A 16,756-nucleotide genomic window follows, 5' to 3' on the forward strand; every position below is an offset into this window, starting at 1 on the left:
CTAACTTGCTCAATGGCCTCATTTTACATTATTGCTTGTTGATTAGTAGTGCTCCAATTTTGACCTGTTCCTAATAGTTGATCTGCATCTATGTTAACTGGAAGATTGGCAGCCCTATTTTTTTGGACCTGTTCTTGTGCCCCATCAATCCACCAAGTCTTAAATTGTAGAAATTGAGAGGGTGAGAGTGATGATTTGGCCAAAATCTCCCAATCATAAGGAATGAATCTATGTCCATGAGCAATGGAATCTAATGATGTCCTCATATAAGGGGAGTTGGGTCCATACTGTTTTACTCCCTCTTTCATATCTTTTAGCATTTTTATAGAAAAGGACTCATATCTGGCCTCAGCTAGGGGAGGCACTCCCTCTTGGGCCTCTTCTTCAGGTGGTATTGGTTCTAATATTACTGGGAATTGCCACGCCTCAATATCTCCTTGTTTTCTTGCCTTATCAATAATTTTATGCAATGCACTACCGTGTCCACTAGGTGGTGGTGTAGGATTAAATCTCATAGTGGGCGGCTGAGGATATAGCGCCCTGCCCTGTGGTGCTGGAAACATTCCTGGCTCTCCATACTGATTTTCTGGGGGTGGCTGATCCTGGCTGGCGGCCAGTATTGATAGGCTACTGGCGGTTGGGTCTTATTTTCTACTGGCTGATATTGTGGATACTGTATTTGGATTGGCATTGCCGTGACAGAGACTCTATCTTTCTCTATTTGATATTCTTTTGGGGTTTGTACTTGTCTAAGCTGCATTTGAGGTTGTAATGTTACAGGCATCTGAACTGCTGGGAGAGGAGTTGGCCATCGTGGTTTAGACTCTGATGGCCCCACTAATTCTGGACCTTTTTCTTCTAATTTTAACATTTCAGGATATATCACCTCCTGTAATTGATTATAGTCAACATTTTGCATTGACCGAACCATTACCGGCTCTGCTACGTATTTACAATGTGAACTTTCCGTTCCTTTCCGGGATTCTGTCCCTGCCTCTTCTTCACAATCTATTACACATTTTCCAGGGGCATCAGAAACTGAAATGCTATCTTCTCCTGTTTGAAACAGTTCTAAAGCTACTTTAATAATGGGCCAGTCATTCCATACTGTAAGTGGGATGATTTTATCCTCCCTACTTGCTTGTTTTAATTCTTTGCCAATTTTTTCCCAATCTTTTAGATCTAAAGTTCCCCGTTCTAGAAACCATGGGCAGAATTGTTCTATTGTTTGAAATAGAGTGATTAGATTTTTTTGTAGAGACTCTAACTCCCCCTCTTTTTAAAAGAATTTTAATAGAGCTGAGCTAAGAGGCATATTTACTTTTAGTTTGTCCCATTGTTACCCTGGCTTCTTCTGAGCGCATGAGCTTACCGCAAAGGGTGACTGTAGACGTACTCAGGAATCTCTTGTCGACTTGTCCTCAATGACCACACTCGAGTGTACCTTCACCCTAGAGAAAAGCACCTACATTGGGCACCCGATGAAGGAGTGGCCTGCCCCTCCACACCTGTGGGTGTTTCTCATCAGGTGGAACGAAGACTTGAGAAAAGAAAGAGACACAGAGACAAAGTATAGAGAAAGAAAAGTGGGCCCAGGGGACCAGCGCTCACCATACGGAGGACCCGCGCCAGCACTGGTCTGAGTTCCCTCAGCATTTATTGATCATTATCTCTACCATCTCGGAGAGGGGGATGTGGCAGGACAATAGGGTAATAGTGGGGAGAGGGTCAGCAGGAAAACATGTGAACAAAGGTCTCTGTGTCATAAATAAGTTTAAGGAAAGGTGCTGTGCCTTGATGTACATGTATACAAACATCTCGGTGCATTAAAGAGCAGTGTTGCCGCTAGCACGTCTCACCTCCAGCCCTAAGGCAGTTTTCTTCTATCTCAGTAAATAGAACATACAATTGGGTTTTACACTGAGACATTCTGGCAGGAGACAGATGCCTTCCTCTTAACTGCAAAGAGGCCTTCCTCTTTTACTAATCCTCCTCAGCACAGACCCTTTACGGGTGTCCGGCTGGGGGACGGTCAGGTCTTTCCCTTCCCACGAGGCCATATCTCAGGCTATCACATGGGGAGAAACCTTGGACAATACCTGGCTTTCCTAGGCAGAGGTCCCTGTGGCCTTCCGCAGTGTATTGTGTCCCTGGGTACTTGTGATTAGAGAATGGTGATGACTTTTAACAAGCATGCTGCTGCTTTCACACACTTTTTTAACAAAGCACATCCTGCATAGCCCTAAATCCATTAAACCTTGAGTCAACACAGCACAGGTTTCTGCGAGCACAGGGTTGGGGCTAGGGTTACAGATTAACAGCATTTCAAGGCAGAAGAATTTTTCTTAGTACAGAACAAAATGGAGTCGCTTATGTCTACTTCTTTCTACATAGACACAGTAACAGTCTGATCTCTCTTTCTTTTCCCCACAAAGACCAGCTTGGCCAACATGGTGAAACCCTGTCTCTACTAAAAATACAAACAAATGTAGCCAGGCATGATGGCACATGCATGGATTGCCAGCTACCTGGGAGCTGAGGCAAGAGAATTGCTTGAATCCGTGAGGTGGAGGTTGCAGTGAGCCGAGATCACACCACTGCACTTCAGCCTGGGCGACAGAGCAGGACTCCATCTCAAAAAAAAAAAAAAAAAAAAAAAAGAATGCACCATTTTGCCTCATCTCTCAGCATTTGACATAACTGATCATTCCTTCTTAAAACACTTTTTTCAGAAAATATGGGTAGAGCCAAGATGGCTGAATAGGAACAGCTCCGGTCTACAGCTCCCAGCCGGAGCGACGCAGAAGACGGGTGATTTCTGCATTTCCAACTGCGGTACCATGTTCATCTCACTAGGGAGTGCCAGACAATGGGTGCAGGACACAGGGTGCAGCACACCGTGCGCGAGCCGAAGCAGGGCGAGGCATTCCCTCACTCGGGAAGTGCAAGGGGTCAGGGAGTTCCCTTTCCTAGTCAAAGAAAGGGGTGACAGACGGCACCTGGAAAATCGGGTCACTCCCACCCTGATACTGCGCTTTTCCAATGGGCTTAAAAAACAGCACACCAGGAGATTATATCCCGCACCTGGCTCGGAGGGTCCTACGCCCATGGAGTCTCGCTGATTGCTAGCACAGCAGTCTGAGAGCAAACTACAAGGTGGCAGCGAGGCTGAGGGAGGGGCGCCTGCCATTGCCCAGGCTTGCTTAGGTAAACAAAGCAGCCAGGAAGCTCGAACTGGGTGGAGCCCACCACAGCTCAAGGAGGCCTGCCTATCTCTATAGGCTCCACCTCTGGGGGCAGGGCACAGACAAAAAGACAGCAGTAACCTCTGCAGACTTAAACGTCCCTGTCTGACAGCTTTAAAGAGAGTAGTGGTTCTCCCAGGATGCAGCTGGAGATCTGAGAACAGGCAGACTGCCTCCTCAAGTGGGTCCCTGACCCCCAAGTAGCCTAACTGGGAGGCACCCCACAGTAGGGGCAGACTGACACCTCACACGGCCGGGTACTCTTCTGAGACAAAACTTCCAGAGTAATGATCACGCAGCAGCATTTGCGGTTCATGAAAATTTGCTGTTCTACAGCTACCGCTGTTCTGCAGCCACCGCTGCTGATACCCAGGCAAACAGGGTCTGAAGTGAACCTCTAGCAAACTCCAACAGACCTGCAGCTGAGGGTCCTGTCTGTTAGAAGGCAAATTAACAAACAGAAAGGACATCCACACCAAAAACCCATCTGTACATCACCATCATCAAAGACCAAAAGTAGATAAAACCACAAAGATGGGGAAAAAACAGAGCAGAAAAACTGGAAACTCTAAAAAGCAGAGCACCTCTCCTCCTCCAAAGGAACGCAGTTCCTCACCAGCAACGGAACAAAGCTGGACAGAGAATGACTTTGATGAGTTGAGAGAAGAAGGCTTCAGATGATCAAACTACTCCGAGCTACAGGAGGAAATTCAAACCAATGGCAAAGAAGTTAAAAACTTTGAAAAAAAATTAGACAAATATATAACTAGAATAACCAATGCAGAGAAGTGCTTAAAGGAGCTGATGGAGCTGAAAGCCAAGGCTCAAGAACTACATGAAGAATGCAGAAGCCTCAGGAGCCAATTCGATCAACTGGAAGAAAGGGTATCAGTGATGGAAGATCAAATGAATGAAATGAAGCTAGAAGGGAAGTTTAGAGAAAAAAGAATAAAAAGAAACAAACAAAATCTCCAAGAAATATGGGACTATGTGAAAAGACCAAATCTATGTCTGATTGGTGTACCTGAAAGTGATGGGGAGAATGGAACCAAGTTGGAAAACACTCTGCAGGATATTATCCAGGAGAACTTCCCCAATCTAGCAAGGCAGGCCACCATTCAGATTCAGGAAATACAGAGAATGCCACAAAGATACTCCTCAAGAAGAGCAACTCCAAGACACATAATTGTCAGATTCACCAAAGTTGAAATGAAGGAAAAAATGTTAAGGGCAGCCAGAAAGGTCAGGTTCCCCACAAAGGGAAGCCCATCAGACTAACAGCTGATCTCTTGGCACAAACTCTACAAGCCAGAAGAGAATGGGGGCCAATATTCAATATTCTTAAAGAAAAGAATTTTCAACCCAGAATTCCATATCCAGCCAAACTAAGCTTCCTAAGTGAAGGAGAAATAAAATACTTTACAGACAAGCAAATGCTGAGAGATTTTTGTCACCAGCAGGTCTGCCCTAAAAGAGCTCCTGAAGGAAGCACTAAATACGGAAAGGAACAACCGGTACCAGCCACTGCAAAAACATGCCAAATTGTAAAGACCGTCGAGGCTAGGAAGAAACTGCATCAACTAACGAGCAAAATAACCAGCTAACATCATCATGACAGGATCAGTTTCACACATAACAATATTAACTTTAAACGTAAATGGGCTAAATGCTCCAATTAAAAGACACAGACTGGCAAATTGGATAAAGAGTCAAGACCCATCAGTGTGCTGTATTCAGGAAACCCATCTCACATGCAGAGACACACATAGGCTCAAAATAAAGGGATGGAGGAAGATCTACCAAGCAAATGGAAAACGAAAAAAGGCAGGGGTTGCAATCCTAGTCTCTGATAAAACAGACTTTAAACCAATAAAGATCAAAAGAGACAAAGAAGGCCATTACATAATGGTAAAGGGATCAATTCAACAAGAAGAGCTAACTATCCTAAATATATATGCACCCGATACAGGAGCACCCAGATTCATAAAGCAAGTCCTGAGTGACCTACAAAGAGTCCCACACAATAATAATGGGAGACTTTAACACCCCACTGTCAACATTAGACAGATCAATGAGACTGAAAGTTAACAAGGGATACCCAGGAATTGAACTCAGCTCTGCACCAAGCGGACCTAATAGACATCTACAGAACTCTCCACCCCAAATCAACAGAATATACATTTTTTTCACCACCACACCACACCTATTCCAAAATTGACCACATAGTTGGAAGTAAAGCTCTCCTCAGCAAATGTAAAAGAACAGAAATTATAACAAACTGTCTCTCAGACCACAGTGCAATCAAACTAGAACTCAGGATTAAGAAACTCACTCAATACCACTCCACTACATGGAAACTGAACAACCTGCTCCTAAATGACTACTGGGTACATAACAAAATGAAGGCAGAAATAAAGATGTTCTTTGAAACCAATGAGAACAAAGACACAACATACCAGAATCTCTGAGACACATTCAAAGCAGTGGGTAGAGGGAAATTTATAGCACTAAATGCCCACAAGAGAAAGCAGGAAAGATTCAAAATGGACACCCTAACATCACAATTAAAAGAACTAGATAAGCAAGAGCAAACACATTCAAAAGCTAGTGGAAGGCAAGAAATAACTAAAATCAGAGCAGAACTGAAGGAAATAGAGACACAAAAAAACCCTTCAAAAAATTAATGAATCCAGAAGCTGATTTTTTGAAAAGACAAACAAAATTGATAGACTGCTAGCAAGACTAATAAAGAAGAAAAGAGAGAAGAATCAAATAGATGCAATAAAAAATGATAAAAGGAATATCACCACTGATCCCACAGAAATACAAACTACCACCAGAGAATACTACAAACACCTCTACGCAAATAAACTAGAAAATCTAGAAGAAATGGATAAATTCCTCAACACATACACCCTCCCAAGACTAAACCAGGAAGAAGTTGAATCTCTGAACAGACCAATAACAGGCTCTGAAATTGTGGCAATAATCAATAGCTTACCAACCAAAAAGAGTCCAGGACCAGATGGATTCACAGCCGAATTCTACCAGAGGTACAAGGAGGAGCTGGTACCATTCCTTCTGAAACTATTCCAATCAATAGAAAAAGAAGGAATCCTCCCTAACTCATTTTATGAGGCCAGCATCATCCTGATACCAAGGCCTGGCAGAGACACAACCAAAAAAGATAATTTTAGACCAATATCTTTGATGAACATTGATGCAAAAATCCTCAATAAAATACTGGCAAACCGAATCCAGCAGCACATCAAAAAGCTTATCCACCATGATCAAGTGGGCTTCATCCCTGGGATGCAAGGCTGGTTCAACATACACAAATCAATAAAAGTAATCCAGCATATAAACAGAACCAAAGACAAAAACCACATGATTATCTCAATAGATGCAGAAAAGGCCTTTGGCAAAATTCAACAACCCTTCATGCTAAAAACTCTCAATAAATTAGGTATTGATGGGATGTATCTCTAATAAGCTCTATCTATGACAAACCCACAGCCAATATCATACTGAATGGGCAAAAACTGGAAGCACTCCCTTTGAAAACTGGCACAAGACAGGGATGCCCTCTCTCACCACTCCTATTCAACATAGTGTTGGAAGTTCTGGCCAGGGCAATTAGGCAGGAGAAGGAAATAAAGGGTATTCAGTTAGGAAAAGAGGAAGTCAAATTGTTCCTGTTTGCAGATGACATGATTGTATATCTAGAAAACCCCATTGTCTCAGCCCAAAATCTCCTTAAGCTGATAAGCAACTTCAGCAAAGTCTCAGGATACAAAATCAATGTACAAAAATCACAAGCATTCTTATACACCAATAACAGACAACCAGAGAGCCAAATCATGAGTGAACTCCCATTTACAGTTGCTTCAAAGAGAATAAAATATCTAGGAATCCAACTTACAAGGGACGTGAAGGACCTCTTCAAGGAGAACTACAAACCACTGCTCAATGAAATAAGAGGATACAAACAAATGGAAGAACATTCCATGCTCATGGGTAGGAAGAATCAATATTGTGAAAATGGCCATACTGCCCAAGGTAATTTATAGATTCAATGCCATCCCCATCAACCTACCAATGACTTTCTTCACAGAATCGGAAAAAACTACTTTAAAGTTCATATGGAACCAAAAAAGAGCCTGCATTGCCAAGTCAATCCTAAGCCAAAAGAACAAAGCTGGAGGCATCACACTACCTGACTTCAAACTATACTACAAGGCTACAGTAACCAAAACAGCATGGTACTGGTACCAAAACAGAGATATAGATCAGTGGAACAGAACAGAGCCATCAGAAATAATGCCGCATATCTACAACTATCTGATCTTTGACAAACCTGACAAAAACAAGCAATGGGGAAAGGATTCCCTATTTAATAAATGGTGCTGGGAAAACTGGCTAGCCATATGTAGAAAGCTGAAACTGGATCCCTTCCTTACACCTTATACAAAAATTAATTCAAGATGGATTAAAGACTTACATGTTAGACCTAAAACCATAAAAACCCTAGAAGAAAACCTAGGCAATACCATTCAGGACATAGGCATGGTCAAGGACTTCATGTCTAAAACACCAAAAACAATGGCAACAAAAGCCAAAACTGACAAATGGGATCTAATTAAACTAAAGAGCTTCTGCACAGCAAAAGAAACTACCATCAGAGTGAACAGGCAACCTAAAAAATGGGAGGAAATTTTCACAACCTACTCATCTGACAAAGGGCTAATATCCAGAATCTACAATGAACTCAAACAAATTTACAAGAAAAAAACAACCCCATCAAAAAGTGGGTGAAGGATATGAACAGACACTTCTCAAAAGAAGACATTTATGTAGCCAAAAGACACATGAAAAAATGCTCATCATCACTGGCCATCAGAGAAATGCAAATCAAAACCACAATACCAGCTCTCACCAGTTAGAATGGCAATCATTAAAAAGTCAGGAAACAACAAGTGCTGGAGAGGATGTGGAGAAATAGGAACACTTTTACACTGTTGGTGGGACTGTAAACTAGTTCAACCATTGTGGAAGTCAGTGTGGCAATTCCTCAGGGATCTAGAACTAGAAATACCATTTGACCCAGCCATTCCATTACTGGGTATATACCCAAAGGACTATAAATCACTGCTATAAAGACACATGCACACGTATGTTTATTGCGGCACTATTCACAATAGCAAAGACTTGGAACCAACTCAAATGTCCAACAACAATAGACTGGATTAAGAAAATGTGGCACATATACACCATGGAATACTATGCAGCCATAAAAAATGATGAGTTCGTGTCCTTTATAGGGACATGGATGAAACTAGAAATCATCATTCTCAGCAAACTATTGCAAGGACAAAAAACCAAACACCGCATGTTCTCTCATAGGTGGGAACTGAACAATGAGAACACATGGACACAGGAAGGGGAACATCACACTCTGGGGACTGTTGTGGGGTAGGGGGAGGGATAGCATTAGGAGATATACCTGATGCTAAATGACGAGTTAATGGGTGCAGTACACCAACATGGCACATGTATACATATATAACAAACCTGCACATTGTGCACAGGTACCCTGAAACTTATAATAATAATAAAAAAAAAACTTTTTTCACATGGCTTCTGGGGTTCCGTGCTCTCTTAATTTTTTTCCTTTCTTACTGGCTATTCCTTTTCAGTCTCCATTGCTGTTTCCTTCTCATCTGCCTGAAGTGACCCAGGGTTCAATCCTCAAACTTCCCTTTTTCATCCTTCCCCTTCTGTTTTGTATATAAAGGTACACCCTGGGTGACCTCATCAAATCTTATAGCTTTAAATGTTATTTCGTGATGACTTTCAAACTTGTATCTGTAATCCAAATACCTCCCTAGAGTCACATGCTTACACATATGTGTCTATTGAACATTTTCATTTGATGTCTAATAGTTCAAAACCAGACTTTTCACATTCCCTCCCAGGTCTGCCCCTATCACAGTGAGGAGTTCTCAGTAAGTAGCACTTCCATTGTTCCAAACTTTCAGGCAAAACATGCATAGTCTTCCTTGTCTTCTCTTTTCATGTTACATGTCCATTCTACCAACAAATCCTCTTTAGTATACCTTCAAAATATATCCACTATCTAATGATACCTCACTTCCTCCACCCTTACCTCCATGATCATCTGGTCTGAGCCAGGTGGATTATTCTTGTAGCTGCTTAATTTCTATCCATCTAGCTTCTGCACTTTCCCATTAACTATCTTTGTATTTACTAATTTTGGCTCCCCAACTCAGAGTAAAAGTCAATTTTTTAAAAATGGCCGAGACTGAGGTCAGATGGATTTTTTCCTGTCTCTGAACTTCAGGCCTTGAATAGGTTCCAATTTTGTAAAGTGATTTATTTCTAATCCCTGCCCTTTTGTGGGTGAAGGCCTGTCTCTTGAATTTTTTCACAACACTAAGATACAACCTCAGGCTATTGAAGCCAGCAAATGTCCCAAGGGTAGCTCTAACCAGAGCATGTTCACCTCTCCAGTTTCTGGCTCTCACTTCATTGCTTGATCTTCTTTATTTTCTTTTACCCTTGTCTTTTTTTTTTTTTTTTTTTTTTTGAGTGGAGTCTCGCTCTGTCACCCAGGCTGGAGTGCAGTGGGGCAATCTTGGCTCACTGCAACCTCCACCTCCCCGGTTCAAGTGATTCTCCTGCCTCAGCCTCCCGAGTAGCTGGGACTACAGGCGTGTGCCACCACGCCCAGCTAATTTGTGTGTGTGTGTATTTTTAGTAGAGACGGGGTTTCACAAGTGTTAGCCAAGATGGTCTCAATCTCCTGACCTTGTGATCTGCCCGCCTCAGCCTCCCAAAGTGCTGGTATTACAGGCATGAGCCACTGCGCCCAGCCTTAATCTTGTCTATATTTTTAAAAGGATGTTTGTCATATTTTACCCACCATTTATTGGTGTTTGTTAGGAAATCTGATATGCCATTCAGATAACAACTGTATCCACCTACTATCACAGTCATAATATACAATAGTTCTATTAACCATCCCTAAATTCCCTCATGCTTTCTTCTTTCATTGTTAACCCCTCCCCTTTCACCATTCCCAGCCTATGAAAAACTACTCACCAAATTCAATCCCTATAGTTTTGCTTTGTCAAGAATGTCATATAAATAGAATCAAAATATGTCTTTTTTCACTTAGCAAAATATATTTAAGATTTATCCATATTGTTGCATGGATCAATTTGTTTCTGTTATTGTTGAGTCATGTTGCATGAATCAATACTTTGTTTCTGTTATTGCTGAGTAATTTTCCAGTATCTGGAATTGCCAAAGTTTGCTGATTCATTCGCCTTTTGAGGGACGTCTGGAAGTTCCAGTTTGGAGCACTTCTGAATAAAGCTGTTATAATCTTTGACATATAGATGTTTGTGTGAGCATAAGTGTAAATACTAATGTGACCACTGTATCATATGCTAAATGTATGTTTAACATTATAAGAAACGACCACACTTTTTTTTACCATAGTTACAGTGTTTCGCACTCTCAGCAACAGTATTTGAGAATTTTTGTGTTCTGTTTCTTGATCTGTATTTCTAACTGAAATATTCTTCATCAGTGTAGACTCCTTCCCTTATATTGGATAATTGCTTTTTTTTTTGAGCCGGAGTCTCGCTCTGTTGCCCAGGCTGGCTTGCTAGTGGTGAGATCTTGGCTCACTGTAACCTCTGCCTCCCTGGTTCAAGTGATTCTCCTGCCTCAGCCTCCCAAGTAATTGGGATTACAGGCGCCTGCCACCATACCCAGCTGATTTTGTATTTTTTTTTTTTTTGAGACGAAGTCTTGTACTGTCACCCAGGCTGGCTGGCGTGCAGTGGCGTGATCTCAGCTCACTGCAACCTCTGCCTCCCAGGTTCAAGCGATTCTCCTGCCTCAGCCTCCCAAGTAGCTGGGATTACAGGCACCCGCCACCATGCCTGGCTAATTTTTTGTGTTTTTAGTAGAGACGGGGTATCACCATGTTGGCTAGGTTGGTCTCGAACTCCTGACCTCAAATGATCCACCTGCCTTGGCCTCCCAAAGTGCTGGGATTACAGGTATGAGCCACTGCGCCTGGCCTGAATAATTGCCTTTTTTCTCTCCAACATTCCATGAGATTATAGAACCCTTTCATTATGTTTTAGACCTGTAGTAGTGCCTGGGAGCTCTAGGATGTGTTCTTCCCAGAACACACAGAATTGTCCTTGAATAGACAAGTAAATAAGAGAAGATATGAGGTAAGGCATGAAGAAACAAAGGAAACTGTGAAGTAAGGATAAGTAAACAAAAGCAACTTAGTATCCTATTTGAAAGGGATAGGGAGAGCTAAAGAGCAATTGGAGAGGCATATAGGATCATAGATTTAGTATGGAGGTGCTTTTGTTTCTATCTGTAAGGAAGTTATAGGGAAACCACAGATCACTGGTTTCTAGGCATGTACCACTAGGGTGGTATGAAGGGTTGATTACAGAGGAACAGGACAAGGGTATTTAGGAGTGACAGGAGTATATGATGGTGGGTGGATACGTGATTTCAGTCCTTATAAGTCAAAGTTTCTTTTATTTTTTCTCCTGTCTTTCATTCACCTGGTTTTTATTGAGTGCTTTCATTACCTGGTTTTTATTGAGTGCTAGACATCACAAAGAAAAGTTATAAGGTTTCAGTCCTTGGATAACATTATACAAAATCCAATAAAGATTTAAGTTTGCTATGGCAAGCAGTCTTGAATCACTTTAATCCAAATTTTTGAATTTGAGCTGATTCAAAGATGATTCAGACTTCAGACTCTGTCCAGATTGGTCTACTGTTTCTCCTTTATTCCTCAATATAGCCCTCAGGGTTCCCAACCCAAAGTATAAAGAATTCATGGCAGGCCCTGTCCTCCAGTTATTGTTGCCCAGCCCTGTGACACAGTCCAAAACACTGTTTAGTTTCTCCCACTCTTAGCTTTTTCTAGAATTATAAGACTTCTCTAAGTGGAAATGTGGACCCCGATGTTGGGCTTATCTCTGACTTTTCATATTTTTCAATTTTTAGCCACCCACTCTTTGTTATGTAAATGCTCCAGTGCCTTCACTCAGGTGCCTTTTATAATTTGTTTAATTTGTATAATTGCTATCATCTAAAAGATTGGTCTAAATTACCAGAAATTAATATTTAAGATTTAGGGACTGATAATTAAATTGAGACCTGAAGAATGAGAAAGAGCATTTGTATAGTCTCATCCAGAGCAGTCCAAAGAAATGGAGTAGGCTCTGGCTAGCTTTTAATTGAAAAAGGTCTGTGACTTTTTCAGAGTTGAAAGGAAGCTAGTTTTTCTGGCAAATAGGGAGCAAAGCTGGGAAGGCTCAACAGATACATAAGCAAGGAGAAGACCATGGAAGGGGAAATAAGTCAAAGTCATTGAAGAGTTTGGATTTTTATATTAATATGGAAGCTACTAAAAAGTATTAAGCAGATAAAGAAAATCATGATCTGAATCTGAATCAGTTAATAGGAAGGATTAAAAGTACAGATCTCCAGGATCTTTTTCTGATTCACTAGCAGTTAGTCTGGTGTAATGTTGGACAGCTATAATTTTAACATGCTCCCCAGGTGATTTTGATCCCCATCAAAGCTTGAGAACAACTCACTTTAAAATTTTTCTTAATCTCTTCCCTTATCTTCTCAAGTGAGTTTTCATTATTCTCTAATCTCTCAGATGCCCCTTTCATATATTAATATATGAGATCCTTCTTAGCTAATTTTAAAAAAATTCTAGATAGGAACATTACTGTACCATGAAATCAGTGTAGTTGGGGTTTGTCTGCGTGTGTATGAGACAGAGAAATTGAAAAAAGTAGAAATATTGCAGAATAGAATAGAAAACAGGGAAGATACTGTTTTATGAAACTGTATATATATAGTAGGTTGTGATATGAAAGGTAGGTATCATTATGGGTCATAATAATATTTGAAACAGACTCATGTATGTCTGTTATTTCTTATGGGCATTATTTTCCTATTATTTGTCTTTGCTATAGAAGTTATATTTCTCAATTTTTTTATTCTCTCTTATCTTTCAGACTTGCCTTCAAGGTGTGCAAATAAGGACTTATCTCCAGAAAAGAACACTTATGAAACAGAATTATCCCAATGGGAAATGAGTGACAGACTTGAAAACTGTGATCTTGAAGAGTCCAATTCCAAGGATTATTTGGAAGCCAAAGGCAAGATGGAGAAGCAACAAGAAAATCAGAAGGAATATTTCAGGCAAGGGATGATCATATATGACAAAATGTCCATTTTCAATCAGCATACTTACTTATCTCAACATTCAAGATGTCATTCTACTGAGAAACCCTATAAATGTAAGGAATGTGGGAAAGCCTTCAGACGAGCCTCACACCTAACACAACATCAAAGTATTCATACTGGTGAAAAACCCTATGAATGTAAGCAATGCGGGAAGGCCTTTAGTCGTGATTCACAACTCAGTCTTCATCAGAGACTTCATACTGGTGAGAAACCCTATGCATGTAAGGAATGTGGGAAGGCCTTTACTCAAAGCTCACAACTTATTTTACATCATAGAATTCATACTGGTGAAAAACCATATAAATGTGAAGAATGTGGGAAAGCCTTTATTCGTAGCTCACAACTTACCCGACATCAAAAAGTTCATACTGGTGAGAAACCTTACGAATGTAAAGAATGTGGGAAGGCCTTTACTCAGAATTCACAGCTTACACTACATCAGAGACTTCATACTGGTGAAAAGCTCTATGAATGTAAAGAATGTAGGAAGGTCTTTACTCAGCTCTCACAACTTATTCTGCATAAGAGAATTCATACCGGTGAGAAACCCTATGAATGTAAGGAATGTGGAAAAGCTTTTATTTGTGGCTCACAGCTTTCTCAACATCAGAAAATTCATAATGGGGAAAAACCATATGAATGTAAGGAATGTGGAAAGGCCTTTATTCGGGGCTCACTACTGATGCAACATCAGAGGATTCATACTGGTGAAAAACCCTATAAATGTGAAGAATGTGGGAAGGCCTTTATCCGTGGCTCACAACTTACTCAACACCAGAGAATTCACACCAATGAAAAGCCCTATGAATGTAAGGAATGTGGAAAGATGTTTAGTCATGGCTCACAACTTACTCAACATCAGAGAATACATACTGGTGAGAAACCCTATCAATGTAAGGAATGTGGAAAGGCATTTAATCGTGGCTCACTCCTTACACGACACCAGAGGATTCATACTGGTGAGAAACCCTATGAATGTAAAGAATGTGGAAAAACCTTTAGTCGCGGCTCAGAACTTACTCAACATGAGCGAATTCACACGGGTGAGAAACCCTATGAATGTAAGGAATGTGGGAAGTCTTTTATTCGTGGCTCACAGCTTACTCAACATCAGAGAATCCATACTGGTGAGAAACCTTATGAATGTAAAGAATGTAGAATGGCCTTTACTCAGAGTTCACATCTTTCCCAACATCAAAGACTTCACACTGGTGAGAAACCCTATGTGTGTAATGAATGTGGAAAGGCCTTTGCGCGTGGCTTACTACTTATACAACATCAGAGAATTCATACTGGTGAGAAACCATATCAATGTAAGGAATGTGGGAAAGCCTTTATTCGTGGTTCACAGTTGACTCAACATCAGCGAATTCACACTGGAGAAAAACCCTATGAATGCAAGGAGTGTGGCAAGGCCTTTAGTCATGGCTCTCAGCTTACTCTACATCAGAGAATCCATACTGGTGAGAAGCCCTATGAATGCAGAGAATGTAGAAAGGCCTTTACTCAGAGCTCACATCTTTCTCGGCATCAGAGAATTCATACTGGTGAGAAACCATATCAATGTAAGGAATGTGGGAAGGCCTTTACTCGTGGTTCACAGCTAACTCAACATCAGAGAATTCATATCAGTGAGAAATCTTTTGAATATAAGGAATGTGGGATTGACTTTAGTCATGGCTCGCAAGTTTACATGTGAATTGTCTGATTCTTTGAGATCATTATGAAGAGGTTCTCTGGTTGTTAGCAGCAAAGAATTCTCACAGATGTGAATATGGGCGCACATTTGCCTCATAAAGCACAGCATCAGATAATTTATATGAAAGAAAATGGTAGTGTCATTCATATAGAAAAATCTATCATTACTGGAAACCTATTAAACATTAGCAAATTGGAGAATAGTTTTAATATAGTAAATGTAGGAAGCCCTTTAGCCATATTGAAAACAAATATCTTTTTCAACATTATCTTAGCTCTGCTAGTTGATCTTTTTGTTATATGTATCATGATACTTAACCTCTACCTTGGTTTAATCATTTTAAGATAGACCTAAGTATATTACCTTTATTATAAGATTCTTGGAAGTATTATGTAAGTTATTACATGTAAAAGCTCTTAGAATGGTGCCTTGAACGTAGCATATCACAAATATTAGCTACCATTTTCACTAGTGTTATTTTAGAGAATTTGCATGAGAGGAGAGTACTTATGAGTGTAATGAATATTGAGAAATCTTTTATCAACACATCCAAGATAACTTGGTTGGGGGGTACTGTATGCCATAATGAATGTGAGAAAGCTGTCATTTAAATCTCATCCATTATTGCTATAAGAGGAAATTCATACTGTTAAAAAAAAAAAAACCCAGTGGATGTAATCAGTGTATTATTGAGCACAGCTGTTAGAGAAGTGGGTCAAGGTGTGAAGTGATTTTTAACAAAGTCTAAGATCCAAAGTCTAATAAATCTAGAAATTTTTTTTAAACTTGAATGTATTGCTTTTGAAGTAAACAAAATAAGAACTGATATTACAGACTATTTTGCAATGAAAAATGATGAGAGTTTGTGATACAGACTGCTTTTTTCCTACCCTATATCTATTTTCTCTTTATTAGTAACAAATTTCTGGGCTGAAAAACTATCTCAGCCTTCCTTGCAGGTCAACAAGATTGAAGTAGTATTTATATGAGTAGGAGATTTATGAAATCCATTTTTCCTGTCTTTTTCTCCCTGCCTACAATGTGGACATCTAAGCTGGAGCTCCGATACTCTCATGGGGACTTTGAGAATGGTATCTGGGTGTTATGGATCATGGAGCAGAAATACAGAAGGAGTCTGAAACCCTGATGACTTTGTGGAACAGCCATACTAGCTCTGGTCTGCTTGCCTCCTGTGTTTCTTTAATAAAATCAAACATCTTATTTGTTGATGCTATTGTAGTTCTGTTATTGACAATAAAAATTCTTAAGGATATAAAATTTTGTACCTGCAAGTGGGATGCTATGGGTAAAAGAAATCTCAAATGGGGTATTTACTTAGGGCCACTGAGAATGAGGAACTGCCCAAATTAAGCTAGGAATTTGAAGATTCTTGTTTTAATAGGCAGGACATTTTGTCACTGCCTCCCATTCTTACAAGCATGCTTTATATCAGTTGATGCTATAATGTTAGAGGAAATGC

The 16,756-nt window shown here is 40.3% G+C and overlaps 1 protein-coding gene across 10 annotated transcripts in view; it reads left to right on the forward strand.

Annotated features, from left to right (window-relative positions):
* ZNF420 (zinc finger protein 420) overlaps window positions 1–16,554 on the forward strand; it is a 114,471-nt gene extending 97,917 nt beyond the window's left edge. For 6 of the 10 annotated variants that reach the window (XM_054540253.2, XM_009232523.4, XM_054540259.2 and 3 more), the window contains one exon: window positions 13,346–16,554. In XM_054540253.2, the coding sequence (XP_054396228.1) occupies window positions 13,346–15,276 (1,931 nt within the window). In that variant the 3' untranslated portion in view covers window positions 15,277–16,554. The remainder of the gene's footprint in view (window positions 1–13,345) is intronic. The other 4 variants (XM_054540257.2, XM_054540255.2, XM_054540256.2 and 1 more) reach the window with 1 other exon arrangement.
* The last annotated feature ends 202 nt before the right edge of the window (window positions 16,555–16,756 follow it).

This window comes from Pongo abelii, chromosome 20, assembly GCF_028885655.2.
Source record: "Pongo abelii isolate AG06213 chromosome 20, NHGRI_mPonAbe1-v2.0_pri, whole genome shotgun sequence".
Lineage (NCBI taxonomy): Eukaryota > Metazoa > Chordata > Mammalia > Primates > Hominidae > Pongo > Pongo abelii.